Source organism: Physella acuta, unplaced genomic scaffold (genome assembly GCF_028476545.2).
Source record: "Physella acuta isolate Inbredline_101_S28 unplaced genomic scaffold, ASM2847654v3 ptg000250l, whole genome shotgun sequence".
NCBI classification, from domain to species: Eukaryota; Metazoa; Mollusca; class Gastropoda; family Physidae; genus Physella; species Physella acuta.
The window spans coordinates 93,881-112,321 of NW_026731769.1; the positions used below are offsets into that span (position 1 = coordinate 93,881).

Consider the following 18,441-nt stretch of genomic DNA (forward strand, 5'->3'; position numbering starts at 1 on the left):
TAGGATTAGCACATGACGATTACATGTATTTTAACAATCAAACAGGTTTTTTTAATTTGTCTTTACAAAACAACAAATACTGCTTAGAAATAAAAGTTGTAAAAAACTTATTTACAGAAAATGTAGAGGAAAAATTTGACTTTTTATTGAAAGTTTTGAATACTTTTAAATTTTTTAATAGCTTAAAGGTATATATATATATATATATATATATATATATATATATATATAAGAACCATACCAGAATACTCAGGGAATGGTTGCCTTCTATTATCTATATATGAACACATTTCCCAACTGGTGTTCATGAATTTTTACCACTAGCTTGGGTAACAAATCAACCACTTTACACACCTCACCATATCACTATACGTTTTGCTAAATGAGTTTTTTAAAATAAATTAATGGCATACAATTTCTCACAAAAATGATAAAATTAACCATAATTATTCTTTACATTTTAATATTCTGAAAATATACTGCCTCAATTAAAATATAATTAAATGTCTATATCACTGTGTGACTTGTTTACCAAATTTTAATATTACTTTTATACTGGTATATATTATTCAATAATATCATTTTTTTAATAATATAAATTTATAACATTTTAAAATTTTGTACCCACTTGTTTATTTTAAATACTACTGGTACTTAACCTACTAATGAAGCAATATTATAAAATGTTAAAAAATAATTGATGGCTAAAATATTTTGAAAAATGTAATTTTGTAACAGTTTTAATTTTTCATTCGTTAAAAAATATTGAGTAATAAGACACTATATTTAATTTGTTCCAAAACGCTGCAGCTAAAGATATTTTATTATAAATATTATCTTGTTAACATTGGTAGTTTTTATAAATTATTTACCTATTGTAAAAATGGTTGTTAAACTAACTCAGATATCTTTGATCTATTTACAATTATAGTTACATCACTACTTTTACTTGCCATTTTGTGCTTTTGAAGAGTTGAAGAATAGTTAAATCTTTATAAAAACATTACAATACTTGGAAAGAAATGCAATTATGTTACTGTTTTTAATGCTTTTTGTTAATGAATACATTATAGGAACATTTCAATTACTTGACACTCGATTATTTAAGAAATTAGTTGGTTGGGGTTTTTTTGGCATTAGAAATACTTATAGGTCCATCTTTTGAAAGAATTACCTTTATCATTCAATAATAACCACATAAACATTGAAACATACAGCTAGTCACCACAACCTATGTCATGTAGTGTAAACATTTTGAAGTTATCATTATTATTCAAATCAGTTTTATTTTGTTAAAAAGCAATACATTTTTTGTGTGACTATGTGGTTGTTGTTTTTTAAGCTCCCTGACAGACATATCTTTAAAAGTAATCACAAAATGTATACCTTTGTACTCATTTAAATTTTTGTTATCTTAAAGTATGTCTCACCATACAAGTATTTACATATATATAAATTAATACCAGTAACCCCTGTGTTTCATCATATGCAATAATAAAGTTTCACAAAATTATCTATTTCTTAAAATGTTATATTTTTGTCATTAGACAACTGCATTTTGTGCATTTTTATATGTTGAGCAAGGAAAATCTTTTCGCATAGGACTCATCAATCTACATTTTTAATCTACATGGTTTCAATCCTCCCCCCCACCCCCCCAAAAAAAATTATATATATATATACATATATATATATATATATATATATATATATATATATATATATATATATATATATATATATATATATATATACCCCAATTCTATTTTGCCTACTGCCGTCAATTTGTGTGCACATTGTATTAATCCACCTAATAGTTAAAGTGGAAAAATCACCGTTTCCATAGTAAATTAAAAGTCTCGAGTTCAAACCCTCTGGCAGATAAGGTTCGATCCCTCCCAACACTAAAAATTAAGAATGAAGAAGAAGAAGAATAGTTAATTATTAGATTTTGGTATCACCTCCTCCCCTGTCGTTGATAGACTTATCAGTTATTTCAAATACTCAACAAAACCCACTTTCTTTGGTAATTTTTTCAGTAAGTGGAACCCCCCCCCCCCCCGGGTGATAGTTTAAAGTGTTAATAGTATACATTTGTATCCATTATCAGTTATTAATATAGATAGATTAACCAATTAACTAATTAGTCATTAATTGAATTTGCAAAATGCAAGTTTTCTCTATATATTTTGCAATTTTTTGCCATGGTGTCACCCCCCTAAATGGTGTCATCTGGTTTCGTCTGCATCCCCCGCCTTGCCACTATATATATATATATATATATATATATATATATATATATATATATATATATATATATATATATATCACTGCCTAAGAACCAGACTGTTCTAAAATGTTCACAATGCACCATGGTTAAAAGCTAAAAGCATTGGTCAATTATAAAATCTACAACACATTTTAGTGACTAACTAAAACAAATGTGTTTTATTTTCGTATTTTAGATTAGATACTAGAGTAGATCTATATAAGTTTAGACCTTTAAAGTTAAAGACTAAATCTCCTAAAAACGATTTCAGCTATTAACTAATTTAATATTAGGACGTCAAGAAAAAGGTGTTTTAAATGACAATCAGATAGGTGTAGACTCTAAACCTAATATAGAATCTAGATCTAGTTCCTATTTTTATTGTGATAATCATTTTAGATCTAGGTCTAGATCTAGATATTTTTTGACGTTTGACATTTTTTGGCTTTAATTTTTTTTCTCAGTATTTGGACTTCATCACATGGGATAATCTAAAAAATATGATCTTAAAAAAAAACGAAATGCGAACTTAAACTCAGCACTATGCCGGCAATTTATAAAACTTCTGTTTGTTTAGGCCTAGATCAAATTATTTATTAATTAAGGTAACTCTCTTATCATTGCCCTTTTATTTGGTAAGTTCACTGAAACATGATCCCTTATTCATTTTCCTTTCACGCAGGAAACCCTAAAGGAAACACTTTTTTAAAATAATCTTTTACTTTACTTTAGTTTTAGACTTTAGTTTTGAGCAGTGTGAGTGATCAGGATCAGTCCAGTACTCAAGTAAGTAGATCTAGATCTAGATTCTAGATCTAATTCTAAATCTACTTACTTTAGTTTAGTTAGTTAGTACTAGGAAATCTACTAATCTAGGTCTACTATTTACTATTACTAAGTTAGTAGGCCTAACTACTTATTTAGTATTTAGTTAGTCTACTAACTAGTCTAGTAGTAGTACTGTAGTAGAGTACAAGTATTAGATCTAGAAATCTAGATTATTATATTAATATTATACTATACTAAGTAATAATTAATAATTTATTAATTATAACTAATTTAAATAGTACTAGTACATAAGTACTATCTAGTACATTCACAAGGACGATATTTCGAGTCGTCCCTTTGAATCCCGGACAGATCGTCCCCCCCGGCGTGGCCTCAGCCAACCGGCGGGCTCGTTGCATTGAGTTAAATATAAACTCAAAACAATAATATAAACAATCTCCTTTTAGGTCGGTCAGGCCACATACCAGGCACGCACAGTGTTGTGTGTCGTGCCTTAACCAAAATAAACTATCTCCCTTCATTATCATTAGATATATTTCATTAGTTAATTAATTAATTAATTAGCTAATTTATAAAATTATGTATGATGCTATAGCATTAGGTAAGTTACAGTAAGTATCATTTTTTAAACTATGTATTTGTACTATAAAGAAACAGCTTCGTTGTTTGAATACCACCCCTTCCCCTTCTTGAACTCAAAGTTCAACTTTTAACCCCGTTCGTAGAGACATGCGGTATGTTGTAAGGCGGCGGGTGGGTAGGGTATATACTCATTGAAGAAAAAATCCACTGTGGTGCGTGTTATTGGCCTTGGGCCTTCTGTGACGTTGTTGGCGTTTGCTGTGAGGGGGAGAGGGGTGTGTTATATCCGTTTAAAAAAAATCGCAACATGGTATTGGCCTATGATGACGTCGGCGCAAGCGGGGAGGGGGGGGGGAGACACTTTTTTTTTTAAACCAAGAACTAGGCGTTTAAAGGCTGTAATGAAAATCAAGGACTGGTTTAGCCATGATGTCGAATTTAACGAGTGATGCTTGCTGGGTCTATCATCATTCGATTGCTTGGCGATGGGAATCTCGCCAAGCTCAGTTTATATTTACAGTGAACTATTGGGATGCTGTCATACACAAAGTAACAGCTACCGAATGTAGCACTTAAAACATCGAGTGCATCCCGCTCATTATAAATTTGAAATACAAGTTATGGATTGCCCAAAAACTTGAAGGACTATCAGAATATATGCATTGTATTATAACATTAATCATTACGATATAACTAAAATGTGTATCCAAATATTTTTAGGCTAACAGGATCTGCATTTAAATAAACAAGACCTATTAGGCTACTTTTGCATGGTAGCACAACTACATTTTTAGATTTAATAATGAGTAGCCTAGTCGTGCATTAAAGGGCTGTACTCAATAACAATGAAAAAAATGAAATGCCGGCTTCAAACTTCAAGCTATGATTTCCCCGTATTCTTCTACTAGAAATATAACTCCCTTGTTCTAATGACCTCACCCTCCTCCTCTCACCTAGTTCAATTTAAAGTTACACTTTCAACCCCGTTAGGATGCGTGAGCTACTGATGACCTAACTATTGAAAAAAAAAACTATTCTGGCGTTAAATTGCCCTCCCCTACTCGCAGCACTTTGGGGCCATACACACCAGGAAGGTCTAGGTCGGTGTTGTATCTCGTGCAAATTTACTCACAACACGACTACACACTATGGTTGTATCCAGGACTAAAGTCTAAAGCTGCGACACTCGCATAGAGTTGGATTTATTCGTTAGATCATTGTGCTTCAAATTCTGTTTCAATATTGGATTAGATGGATATAATGTTGGAATTCAGTTAGTTTGTTATATTATATTTATCTAAATGTCGTGTACCATCAGAAACTAAATTGGTTGACAAGACACATGTGTAGGCTAAAGAATGACCTCTAGATCGAGCCAAAGATGGCTGGTTAAGGTTGACAAACTGTGGTTTTCAAATTTCATGGTGATGCTTTTCTAAAGGATTTTATTTTGTGCTTTCTTTGGGATTATTTTGTGTGATGTGATTATTCAGAAGTAATTTGTAAGTAGAAGCTTTTCACATCCAACCATTTTAACAGTTTGCGATTGATCTGCGGCTGGGCTGATTAATTTACATTTAGCAAAACTACACACTACACGGCGCCCTCAGGCCGTTGTTTCAGCATGCCCTACTAGTCAATTATAGACAAGTTTAGAATCAATACATAGAGCCAACACACCGATTTTTATTTAATAATCTTCAAGAGCCATTCCTATAGGGTCGTTATTTTCACGAAATTGTCGTTTTCCATTTTGTTGTCAAGAAACTGGTATTTAGTTCACGAGAACGTATGAAAACCACTCATGCGTGACCGAAATCGTCGATTGGGTGCCTTCACGTGGTTTGACACGTGTTGACCTAGGCCATTGTTTACATCCAAAAATCACCCAAAACGGCCTTTTTTCGAAAAATTTGTTTGAAAAAATGGCTAAGTCCAGTTTGAAAAAGTGTCATTTTCGAGCCCATTTTAAAAAACGTAAAAAAATCCGAACTACACGTAGAAAAAAATGGCTTTTTCGGCCCTTTTTAGCTCCAAAAACGCGTCGCGTGACGTCACCGTGACGTCAGCCGCCAACCAAAACGCGGAGAAAGCGCGCGTTTGATTGGTTGGCGGCTGACACTATGAAATCCTCTAAGGACGATTCGAATGGTATACCCATTCACAATTATCAGACTGACTATGTGATTATGCAATTTTACCTGATATCGGAACATTTATATGATATGAAGGGTGACTGCTTAGGCCCTAATATTTATTATTTAACTTTCTTAACAAAATTAGAATTCTACTTTCTATATTACCACTGAAAAAGAAGACTGTCAGAGCAACCCATTTTTTTCAAAAAGTCAACTTAGCAGACTTTGCAAGTAGCGTCTTCAAATATCAGTTATTTTATATGATTTATTTTACACCCTATTTAAAAATTGGGTAGAATAAATTTTAAAGGAATTTTTTCTTTTATCTACATGTTATTATCATTAATTTTTGTATGTAATCAAAGAACTGCGAATATTAAAAGTTGAAATTTATGACTCCGAATTTTTTTTTGGTAGGTATAATTGATCGGTAAGACTTGTTAATTTTTATAAATTTTTATACCTATTTGAAAACAATTTAGTATAAATTTTTAAGGAATTTTTCTTTTGTCCAACTGTTTGTTTTCTTTGTTTATTTTTGCTTTTTGTGAAAGAACAGGGGAAATTATAAGTTTAAATTCCTGACGCTGTTATGTCCCTTTAACAATTAAAGTTGAGTAGTAAAAGCGTTCAATTATCAACCCCTTTTTAAAATTTTAATATGACATTTCTGAGAATCTGGTATATACTATTATTATATGATACGAGCCGACCCGCGGCATATCATACGCCGCTATTTAGTTGTTTTATTTTCTACTTTTCATTAATTCATAATTTGTGAATTCGACAGTACCAATGCTGCCACTGAAAATATTTGCTTTAAAACACTATCAGTAGGTCGTTAAGGATGATACTACCCCCCTCTTTTCCCCCAACCCCTACCCTACACCCCCCCCCTGTGAAAGCAGCCTCCTCTTAGTTACCTCCCCTAAGTTTAAAGTCGTTTTAAACTAAATTATCTGTCCCTAATAGCCGTCACTAAACCCTGCTCTACGATTGTAAACATTTTGCGTGAACCAAAGCTCATCAGACCATGTAGCTTACAGCTTGGTGTTTTCTAGCATCTCCAAGAAGAGAATTATATATATAGATAGGCCTAGCATATATCATAACATCTCAGAATAAGCATAAATTATAGATGCCATGTAGTATTATTACACCTGGTCGATAAAAATGTAAAAAATAAGTGCAATAGTGTTTTTAAAACATCAGCTTACTGTTTTAATTTTTAAGATTCCTAATTACTAAAAAGTAGAAAATAAATGTTAATGTCATTTAAATGCACCTATAAAATAAAATCATTTCTTTCTTTAATAAAAGCATTGGTTGCTCATGAAATCTCTACTGACTCTAACACCAGTTTGTAATAAAATCTCATGCCATGACCTATCTATAATTTTGATATGTTTCAGATGGAATCACATGAACACAGCCAGTCATGTTTGTTAATAGTGGATAAAAAGCATCCCTACTTTTACTTCAGACTTCAGTTGTAAGTATTGTAATATGTTATACATAAATATTGAAATACTTCATTAAAATATCTGCATATAAAACTTTGTGAAAATTAGAACTTACTCACACTCTACAGATCAGTTGATTAAAATTTTATTTCAGGACAATAGATGATGAAAATGTTAATGAATTAACACATACACAGTACAAATACTTAATTATGCAAGCTATTACAGAAACTTTAGGGCAGGTATGTACTAAACATTTTTAAATAACTTCACTAAATAAATCTAAATAGATTTTAAACAGTATATAGATAAAATTTTGCATAAAGAAACACATTTTAGTTCCAGAATTAAATATAAATTCTAAAAATATATAATCAACCAAGTTCTAAAAATGGACATATTTTATTTCTTTATTAATAAAGTTTTTCAGCATTAATAAGTCTTCCATGTGCAAGTGACCCCACTGACATTCAATACCACCAACATCTGTTTCATGACTAAAATCTGGAAGTAAATGTCTAAAAAGCTAAAAAGTTTGATGTGTGTTTCTTGTACTTATACTTTAAATTCAATTTTTTTTCTTTTACATCTGTAGATAGGTGCTGCCACAACTGTTGATCTTATAAGAGTTATGGACAGTGGCATGGCTTTGGTTAGAGTTCCAAGCAGGTGTGTGCATCAGACGTTTTATCTAAGTTAATAGTATATATGTTGTAAGAATAATTAGTAAAGCAGTACATTTTTTAAATTTTCAAAGCTTATAAACTACCTGTTTTTTTTATCAATACTTAGTAAAGCTGAGAAGATTTGGGCATCACTGACACTTTACGGGACAACTCCAGCCAAGAGAAGATGTGCATTTAGAGTTCTCCAGGTTTGTTATTATTATGAGATGAATTTTTTATACTTAGAAATTAATTATCAGACAGCAACAGGAAATAGTTTTTAACACACACAACAGTTTAATTAGTAACATTTATTAGTATTAGTGAGGAAATTACATTTTTAATTATGAGTTATCTAATATTTAATAATTAACACATTCTCTTGTAATTTTTGATAGAATGTACTCTCAATTTTACTGAGTAAAATGTGTATTTTAGAAAGATAATTATCCTTTACTGAGGTATGGCTGTAAAAATATAACTGAAATATAAATATTCTTTTCAGGCTTCTCCATTTCTTATGTGTCTTGCATTTAACTCAAGAGATGTGAGGTGACAATATGACAGATTCACATCTTGATGAAACAGTTTTGTACATATTTAGAATAAAACAGGAGAACATTTTTTTTTACTTCATTCAGCTGAAAACTTAACTTAGTAGTGGATTTCAAGCTGATTTGACGGAAAACCAACAATGTGTAACACAGTATTTCTCTTCTTGTTTTTTCTTCTAAAAGCTCAGAGATACCTCCTTAATTGAGCTCATATAACTATTATTATATATTGTTACTTTTATTTAATAAGAGAAGTAATAAAATATTTGTGTATTTTTTGTATATAAAGAATGACTGTTATTCAATTTTCATGAATATTACAATTTCACTTATAATGCATAAAATGATTAAAACCTCTTTACATCAAAACTAAGGATGCATTTTTAATTTTTGTTTTAAATGCTCATGAATACTTTGGTTTAACAAAAGAATACTTAAAATATGGGCAATAGAGCAATGATTGCTAATCCAAAATCTCAAGCTTGAATACTGGGCTTTTGTCCATAGAACATCTCTTAGTCCACCCAGCTTCCATGAGTACCTGACTCAGGGAAAGTAAAAGCGACTTAGCATTTATTTGACACACTATCCATTTAAATGCCAAGGTCACAGAAAAGATTAAACTCAACTTAATCTGTCCAATTATCTGGAAGGTTGGAAAGGAAAACTATTTTTTTTTAAATTTTACTCTAAATTTTTCCAACAGTGATAAACAGTTGATGTATTTAGATATACAGAGAATTTCTTATCAGCTTTAATCCAACTAATGCTTAATGCAGTTGTGCATACAGATGTATGTGCGGTTTATAAAATAAATTAATAAGCTTAAATATATGAAACAAAGCACTTGAATAGTGACTTATGTCTTAATAAGAGATGAACAGTTGAAAGAATTTTTATTTTAGCTCAAAATTGAGTGTCCAGCAAAAAACAACCACACAGAAATCTTAAAAACTTATTTCTTGGTTAGCAGTTTTTTTTTAAATGGCTGGTACCCCATCAGGGTTACAGGTAAATATAGGATTAAGGTTCATCTGCTTTTGCCTTACTTGGGTAATCAAAACTTGATGATTTCAGAACTATGACTTTGAATAATATGAATCTATGTGGCCTAGCAGTAGAGAGCTAGACTGCTAACACAAAAGTCTCGAGTTTGAATCAGGATTCAATTCAGTAGAATGTCCATGAGTCCACCCAGGTCTGATGGGTTCCCTAACCCACGTTAATACACACAAATGCTGCTAGGCTTAGTGCTGACCACACTATCTCTTCATTTGCCAAGGTCACAGAAACAGATGAACTCTACGTCTTGGATCCGAATGGGAAAAGATGATGAACTTTGAATAAAACATAATGATGTAGGAAGAGTTGAACCCTTTTTAAATTTACTAAAAAAATAAAGTAACTAAAATTAAGTTGTGCTCTTTTAAATTGTATTAACATAATTTATTAATACAAAATTAAAATCGCTTTAAAAGTGAAAGAGGAAGAATGCTAACATATTTCCTAATTTAAGGCTTAAGGAATGATATAGGCCCTCAACTTAAATTTGTATTATTGTTTAATCTTGAATTTAAACTAAAATACATCATATCATAACATTACTGTAAACTAAGCTCTAGATTAAGGTTTGTTACTTCCCTACTCAAAACGCTTGCTCTATTGTAATGATACAAAATATGTGACCTTGTACAAATTTTACAAACAACAATTTTTTTTTAGATTTAATTAATAATTAGATGGTGGTCGAAGAAAATTTATCTTTTGTCTCTTTTAAATTTTTTATTTTGTATTTGTCATTTTTGGCAATTTATGCTGAACTGATCTGGCAATTTTTATAATAAAATGTAAACAAACTAAAAACAAACTAAAGTAAGCTAAAGCATGTCTAAACTACTCTACTAAACTCTAGACTCTAGATCTAGATCTAAGTCTAAGCTCTTAACTAAAATCGAATCTAGAATCTAGATAGATTGTAGATCTATAATCTAGATCTACTAGTAGTGTAACTTGACTCCACAAGGAAGTCAGATCTAGAATCTAGATTAGATCTAGATTATTCTAGATCTAGAATCTAGTAGAAGAGATCTAGATCTAGATCTAGATCTAGATTACTAAAACTAAATTTTTAAACTAAAAAAAAACAACTCAGAACTGACTGGTATTTATAAATATTAATTAATTAATTAACTAGGCCTAATAATTTTAAATAATTATTAATTAAATGATTAAATATCACATTTTGATTGTAAGTTGTGGTAGGCCATGCCATGGGGTCGGTAAAACTAATTTTAGCGTATTTTTGTGTGTACTTGAGTGTTTACTGTTTAATTGTTTTGGTTGTTTATATAATATATTTATAATAAAATACGCTCAACTGGAGGTGAACGTGAAGCAGGGACCAAAGTGGCAGGGAATAAAATACGCTAAAATTACTAGAGTTTTACCTGGTCTTAGACTAGCACTAGATTCTAGATCTAGAGATGAATAGACTCAAGATACTGTCTTCTTAGAGTAACTTTAGACTTCAGGCCTTTATGATTATCATATTATAAAAAGTAAAAAGTAATTTAAGTTAATAAACAATAATTTATTGCAGGCATCTGTGCAGAGCAAATTGCATAATAATAAAATACATTAAATCATTAAATGAATAATTTTAATTATGGAATTCATAATCATATGCCAATGCTAGAAAAACAAAAGAGTGCTACTTCTGTCTTCATTTCTCCCAGAGAGTGTAGCGACCCTTCCCGGCCCCCAGGGACAAACTTTCGATTTGCACCCCCACCCTCAAACTTTTTATTTGCACCCCCCCCCCCTTGAAATTAAATTTGTTGTTTTTTGTTGTTGTTTTTTTTTTTTACAGGAAATGAAGGTCTGCAATGTTTTAAACTGCTCTTTCCCAGAATGGTATTGCAATTTTAAAGGCATTACCACAGAAAGGTTTGTATTAGTAGATCTATAACCTGTTAAAACTAAAACTGAATTTCAGTAAAATTGGAAATGTGTGCTAAGAGAAAAATAATTACATTGGCAAAAATAATGTAATAGCTTAAACCATCAAATTCATAAGTAGCATGGCAATACATTTGATTGGCTATTATTACTAACTGATTAGTTACAATTTTTAAAAAGTTATTGAGAAGCACTCAGCAAGGTGTTCATTTGTAAAAAATTTCATGCTATGTAAATGTGTTCATGCCCAACCATAAATTAAATAGCCAAGCACTAAAGTGATGTCACAATGTTCCAAACCTTTGATCAACTTAATTTTTGCTAAATGTGCACTTTTTTAAAATATAAAATTTTATGATGCTCCACAAACATGTCACCCCCTGTAGCACATTATCTGAATACTCCTCCTTGTATTTTTTTTTAAAAAAGTTTGTTTTGTATAATAAATAATAAACTTTTGGAAAATATTATATTTCAGCATCATAATTCCATTGCCAGGCACATTTCTGAACTATCTTCATACAGATGGTGTTGTTTTACCAGAAAGGTAATATGCCTTTGTAAAATGTGCAAAAAATGTTACTAAATTCAGGTAAATTACAGAAATCAATATAAATTATGAGTTATGAACAAATATTTTTCAGTCTTTCAAATGAAACATCTTTAAAACATATATAGGCCAATATCTAGATACAGAAATATACTTTTAAATTATTTTCAAAAATAAAAGTCTATTTTTCTGTTTATGTTATACTATAAGTTTTTGTTTTACAGTTCAAATCATGGCATATATACAAAAACCAAAAAGATGGCAATGGATGGAGATGAAGATGATGAAGATATCAGAGATGATGAGTTAATGAAAAAATATGAAGTAAGAATCTTTTAATATATATTTTCAGTCATAAAGAGCTGGCCAGTTTTTTAGCAGTTTTTGGAGAACAATATAATTACATAAAATATATATTTCTGATTAGTTTGTATTTTAGAAGTAACAGAATTTTTTGTGTGCACATCTAGGCTGACTGGGCAACAGATTACAGTTCAAAAACAGCAATGGTAAGTTTGTTAATTTTGTGAAGTTCAAATGATTGGATATAAATATAAATTTTTCTCACTGCTTATTTTAATGACAATGAATTGCATAATACAAGAGCTGTTATGCTGATCACCACTGAGACTATTTATCCATAAACCATTGACTGTATATTTGATCTGGTTTCCAGTAGTGGAATTTAAATAATTAATAAATAAGTCAACTCTAGAGAGCTTTGTTTATTAAAAAAAAATATATTGCTGTTAATTTTCTTTTTTAATTATTTTACATATTTTTAGTCACCAGATTTTGGAGAGTTTGACATTAAGGTCAAGTCAGCTATTAAAAGTCTGGGTGGTAAAGTATTTCCCAAGTTGAATTGGAGCTCCCCAAAAGTAAATTTTATTTGATTTTGCATGATTAAATGCAATATTTATAACTGTTTATAGTTTAAATTGGAATATTACATTTTTTATCTATATGGAAAAAAGAAAATAAGTATCCCCTTTGATGGAAATTTCTTTTGAGTTCCCAAGATTTCATGAAATGTTTATACGAAGAGAAAGGTGTGAAGCTTTTATTTATTCTTGTGACTTTTATGTGTTATCTCAATGATTATTGATATATTTTATGCTACCCATATACCTAAACTATCTCAGTAAATAATTTTTATTTTTAGGATGCCCACTGGATAGCATTTGATAAATCATTGATGTGTACCTGCCCCAGTGATGTTTATTTATTGCTGAAAAGTTCACAGTTCATAGCACATGATTTAGATCAACCGTAAGTAAAAATACCTTTGTTTTTAATAGGAAATAAATATGCTGACTTTATCATTATATAGCTTAAACATTAAGCTCTGAGCAGCAAGATTTCAAATACGTTTTCAGATTAATTTAAAAGACCTTAGATGAAAACTGTAACAGTCTATAGATTGTAGTTAGTAGGCAGTTATGTTGAGAACATTTAGCCACTCATACACTTTATAAAATACTGCCACTCATACACTATATAATATACTGTAACAAAAATGTTTTTTTTTTACTTTGAGTCTATCCTTTGTCTCTTGTCCCCTAAATAATGTCTGAACAAGGAAAACTGAGATAAACAATGCTGTTTCAGTACACATATAAAAGTCTATAGTTTAAATGTTAAGTCTCTTTGTCCAGGTTTCTTATGTGTGAAGATTATACCCCAAATACCCATGATTCGTCTTTGAACTTTTATCTCATACTGAGAAAGTGGGAGCCTCCTGATCCATCTACAGAGTTCAGATGTTTTGTACATGAAAATAAATTGATTGGTTTGTAGCTTAGGTTATTGCAGTTTTATAATGACTATAGACAATTTAATTTCAATATGAATAATCACTTGTGCCTAAAAACTAATTTAAGTTTACAATTAGAAAATATCTGTATGTACTTTGTTTGCTTGTAGATCTATTTCTGTATGTAACATAATGATTTATAAATTCTAATTTGTCATAGGTGTCTGTCAGAGAAATGCTAATAAATTTTATCCACACATTCTTAATGACAAGAAAAGCATCGTTGAAGATATTTCCACTTTCCTGAACCAGTCCTTGACAGTGTTTCCTGACTCAAATTGTAAGTTTTTATTTCTTGCTTAATGATCAAACGCTTTCTTCTTAAATCATAGCATTTCTTTTATATCTATGCTTGTGCTTAAAATTAAAATAAAATTTTAGTTTTTCTTTTTCAGATGTATTTGATATTGCTTACAAGAAAAAGGTAAAACTGAATTTTCTCATATGTAAACAAAGAAAAGTAAAATGGTATTGCAAATAATTTGTTAAAATGTTTATTTGTAAATAGGGCTGCGTATACTTGATTGACTTCAACCCTTATGGAGTTGTAACTGATGCTTTGATGTTCACTTGGGATGAACTCAACCAGATGGCAGATAATAAGAGAGAGGTAATTCTAAAATATGTTTGTTGCTTAATAGTTGGTAGTAAATTTCACTTTTTAGAGTTCACCTGTTTTTGTGGGTAAAGTCATCTTAACCATAAAAAAAATACCTGTGCTACTTTCAACTTGCATGTTCCTTGTAAACTGCTTGAAGATAAAATCTGAAATCTGAAGCCAAGAATTCTAAAAGCTAATTTGAATTTAATATATGTCTTCACACCCATGGCTTGTGTAAGTCTACATCCTTTAATAATCCATTAATTCAATGACACTGCTGTTTACGTTGCCGGGAAAGATTTCTTGTTTGTGTTCTCCCTTTTCAAAAATGTTTTTTATAATTGTCCATAAATAATCTTAGCCTTAAAACGTATTTTTTAAAAATGTTATCTTTTTGCTTAACATTCCTGTTCAAGCATCAAATCAGTGTAAAATATAATAAGCTACCTTGAACCTCTTTATTTAAAACTCCTGTTTAGTCCCCAGTGTCATTGAATCAATGTACATATTTAAAACTCCTGTATAGTCCCTCGTGTTATTGAACCAATTTACATATTTAAAACTCCTGTTTAGTCCCCAGTGTCATTGAATCAATGTACATATTTAAACTCCTGTATAGTCCCTCGTGTTATTGAACCAATTTACATATTTAAAACTCCTGTATGGTCCCCAGTGTCATTGAACCAATTTACATATTTAAAACTCCTGTGTAGTTCCCAGTGTCATTGAACCAATTTACATATTTAAAACTCCTGTATAGTCCCCAGTGTCATTGAACCAATTTACATATTTAAAACTCCTGTGTAGTCCCCAGTGTCATTGAACCAATTTACATATTTAAAACTCCTGTATAGTCCCCAGTGTCATTGAACCAATTTACATATTTAAAACTCCTGTATAGTCCCTAGTGTCATTGAACCAATTTACATATTTAAAACTCCTGTATAGTCCCTAGTGTCATTGAACCAATTTACATATTTAAAACTCCTGTGTAGTCCCCAGTGTTATTGAACCAATTTACATATTTAAAACTCCTGTATAGTCCCCAGTGTTATTGAACCAATTTACATATTTAAAACTCCTGTATAGTCCCCAGTGTCATTGAACCAATTTACATATTTAAAACTCCTGTGTAGTCCCCAGTGTCATTGAACCAATTTACATATTTAAAACTCCTGTATAGTCCCCAGTGTTATTGAACCAATTTACATATTTAAAACTCCTGTGTAGTCCCCAGTGTCATTGAACCAATTTACATATTTAAAACTCCTGTGTAGTCCCCAGTGTTATTAAACCAATTTACATATTTAAAACTCCGGTATAGTCCCCAGTGTTATTGAACCAATTTACATATTTAAAACTCCGGTATAGTCCCCCACGTCATTGAACCAATTTACATATTTAAAACTCCGGTATAGTCCCCAGTGTTATTGAACCAATTTACATATTTAAAACTCCTGTCTAGTCCCCAGTGTTTCGTTGTGTTGAAAGTGAGGCTGGTGTACAATGCTTGGACTATGCCAACTACTCCATACCCCAGGACATTCAGCATCTTACAACAGGAGAGGATTCTTATAAGCTCATGGATCTCATGAAACTTGTAAGTATACAACTTGGGCTGTCTGTTTAATGTTGATTATTTTTTCACGAGTCTGTGTATTCAGTAGGTGTATGGTCCATCAGATTTTGATGATCCTTTTATTTATCTTTTCCTTTGATACCACCTCTAGAATATCTTTTTTTTTGTAGATCTAGACGTTTAGTTGTCTTGGGCTGGGGGGGGGGGGGGGCTACTAGATATGTATAAATATGTACGTAGAAGTGTAGTTGGTTAAGCCCCAATTGTGTCCCGTTCTCCCCCCCCCCCTCCCCCCCACCAATCCACTGCTATACATGTACACATTAAAAAACTGAGCTGTTAAATATACTATAAAAGTGACAAATATGCAAACCTGGTAACTTTTGAAAGACCTACAATTTTCCTCTAGATCTGCCCATGGGGGCCAATCTAATTGATTCACCAAAGAATTGCTTATTCATTGATGCTTGTCAGCATGTTATCCTACATGACTTTAATTCATACTACTCATGAAGAAGTAGAGTTTGTAGTTGACACACTGGTCTGTTAGATCCTCTTTTTCATATTGCCTACATCTGTTTTAATAATGTACTGACATTTTTGTAGATTGCTTTCTACTCAACAGTTAATAAATTGAACAAACTAGTTTACAACTGACATAATTTATAATTTATTATCTTTTTACAGCAAATACAAAAAGAGTTTGACTCAAGTTCTAGCTCTGATGAGAATGAAGAAGCAAGTAATCAAATCAAGGACAGTTTTCAAAATGACAGCAGATGACACAGGGGAAAAAAGTTCAACAGTATTATATACAATTTTATTCTATTTCATTAATGTATATTAAAAAATCTGGTTAATTATTTTATTTGTTCTCATTGATTTTTAAAAGAATTTGAGCAAGTAATAATTCTTTTTGGCTTAAAGTCAGAATAATCAATTTATTTAAAATAATTAATTCCAGGATTAAAATTTTTAGATATCACAGACGTATAACAATAATGTAGTTTAATCATTAATAAATTATATTGTAGCATTTAGTTTAGTTATATAATTATGTTTTATAATGCAGGCTTAAGAAATGTTATAATTTAAGATACTGCATTGTTCATGAAACAGGTATAAACATAGTTGATCATTTGTATGTGGTTTATAAAATCGTCACAAAAAAAATAGATGCTTAAAACAAAGCAAAAACAAAAAGGCACTACAGTATTTAAACATATTTCTTTTGGCAGTTCTATTTTTCTGTTTATTGCTTCCAATCACAACCTATTAAAAATATCTACCTGAGATTTAAAAAAAAATCATATATTTAAGATTTGCTTACATGATTCACTGATTATTCTGCATTAAAATAAAATGGATGTATAAAATAATTTGCTATTGGGGGTGAGCAATTAAAATACAGTGGGTAAATAACATTTTACATTCTGTATAAGCAGGAATATTAAATAGGTGATTGTACATTAACATTACATATGGGTAGCTACCATAATACTTTTCAGCAGTGAAGTTGAACAGCTAAATACCCAACAAAAATGTAGAATTAATACTTTATAACCAACATGGAGATGATGACAGCAGTATGTACAATGGCTACAGAAACTGAAAGACAAAACAATTATAGGTGAACTTATGAACTTATTCAGTGGTGGGTGTAAATTCAAACCTCTCAATTTGTACAGTAACTCTGGTTAACAAAAGGTGTACACTAATAGATACTACTAATTAACTCTTACAGTAATTCTGGTTAAACAAAGGTGGACACTAAGTTAAACCACAAATTAACTTATACAGCAATTCTGGTTAAACAAAGTCAGACCACATATTAACTTATACAGCAATTCTGGTTAAACAAAAATTGAAACCAAGTCAAAGCAAAATTTAATTATAGAGCAAAACTGTTAAACAATATGACACTAATTTTAACAAGTAATTCACTTAGTATTAGCAAAAATGCTGTTTTATCATTCTCAAATCATATATCTCTGTAATATTAAAAATTTCAGTAAAAAAGAAAATTAAAAAAGCAGAATGGTTCTATAAGTTGTAACCCTTATTTTATAAGTATAAGGTACCCATTTTTATTGCCATTTTTTAAAATATTGAGCAAGGGAAGGTAACTTTGCTTACTGTAGGGCTGCATGAATAAAAACAAATTTTGGTAGAAGCTAGAAGTATCGCAACAAAAATTTTAAAATAGATCTGTATTATTTTCAGTCATAACTAAACATTTAACAAACAAGACATTAATGTCTAAAAATACTTAATGAATGGAACAGTTTTCAACGACAGATGTCACACTGTTGTCAAATTAGCCATAAAAAGTTATATAGAATTTCGGCAATGTGTTTTTTTACTCCAAATCAGAGTCACAAGTCCAGTTATAAATAGTCAGTGTAACTGTACTGATCCATCAATTTGTAGCAATAATGTGAGACAAGTTGTTTAGAGGCTAACAGGTTTAAGTTTTG

The 18,441-nt window shown here is 30.5% G+C and overlaps 2 protein-coding genes across 3 annotated transcripts; both read left to right on the top strand.

Annotated features, from left to right (window-relative positions):
- Nucleotides 1–2,791: 2,791 nt before the first annotated feature.
- Nucleotides 2,792–8,870, top strand: LOC131938578 (ribonuclease P protein subunit p14-like). Its single transcript, XM_059296676.1, has 6 exons — nt 2,792–2,904; nt 7,191–7,270; nt 7,396–7,483; nt 7,837–7,910; nt 8,034–8,115; nt 8,412–8,870. Exons 2-6 carry the CDS (start codon nt 7,191–7,193, stop codon nt 8,460–8,462), a joined length of 375 nt encoding a protein of 124 aa, XP_059152659.1. The 5' UTR covers nt 2,792–2,904; the 3' UTR covers nt 8,463–8,870.
- Nucleotides 8,871–10,304: 1,434 nt separating this feature from the next.
- LOC131938591 (cell division cycle protein 123 homolog) lies at nt 10,305–16,827 on the top strand. 2 transcript variants are annotated; one of them, XM_059296697.1, is made up of 13 exons: nt 10,305–10,332; nt 11,330–11,406; nt 11,897–11,965; nt 12,193–12,292; nt 12,439–12,477; nt 12,754–12,849; nt 13,134–13,240; nt 13,627–13,760; nt 13,945–14,064; nt 14,180–14,208; nt 14,293–14,394; nt 15,851–15,985; nt 16,652–16,827. In XM_059296697.1, the coding sequence occupies exons 2-13, from the start codon at nt 11,333–11,335 to the stop codon at nt 16,745–16,747; spliced, it is 1,101 nt and encodes a 366-aa protein (XP_059152680.1). In that variant the 5' UTR covers nt 10,305–10,332; nt 11,330–11,332; the 3' UTR covers nt 16,748–16,827. The 2 variants fall into 2 exon arrangements, with proteins under 2 accessions (XP_059152680.1, XP_059152681.1); XM_059296698.1 differs by lacking the exon at nt 10,305–10,332 and adding an exon at nt 10,574–10,621.
- Nucleotides 16,828–18,441: the final 1,614 nt, after the last annotated feature.

What these genes read in the sequence shown, in the direction of transcription:
- LOC131938591 (XM_059296697.1), top strand. Translation starts at nt 11,333, where the DNA reads ATGAAGGTCTGCAATGTTTTAAACTGCTCTTTCCCAGAATGGTATTGC. An exon ending in GCACATGATTTAGATCAACC is followed by an intron (nt 13,241 to 13,626) that starts GTAAGTAAAAAT and finishes CTCTTTGTCCAG; the next exon opens with GTTTCTTATGTGTGAAGATT. An exon ending in TCATGGATCTCATGAAACTT is followed by an intron (nt 15,986 to 16,651) that starts GTAAGTATACAA and finishes ATCTTTTTACAG; the next exon opens with CAAATACAAAAAGAGTTTGA.
- LOC131938578 (XM_059296676.1), top strand. Translation starts at nt 7,191, where the DNA reads ATGGAATCACATGAACACAGCCAGTCATGTTTGTTAATAGTGGATAAA. An exon ending in TTACAGAAACTTTAGGGCAG is followed by an intron (nt 7,484 to 7,836) that starts GTATGTACTAAA and finishes TTACATCTGTAG; the next exon opens with ATAGGTGCTGCCACAACTGT. An exon ending in TTGGTTAGAGTTCCAAGCAG is followed by an intron (nt 7,911 to 8,033) that starts GTGTGTGCATCA and finishes ATCAATACTTAG; the next exon opens with TAAAGCTGAGAAGATTTGGG.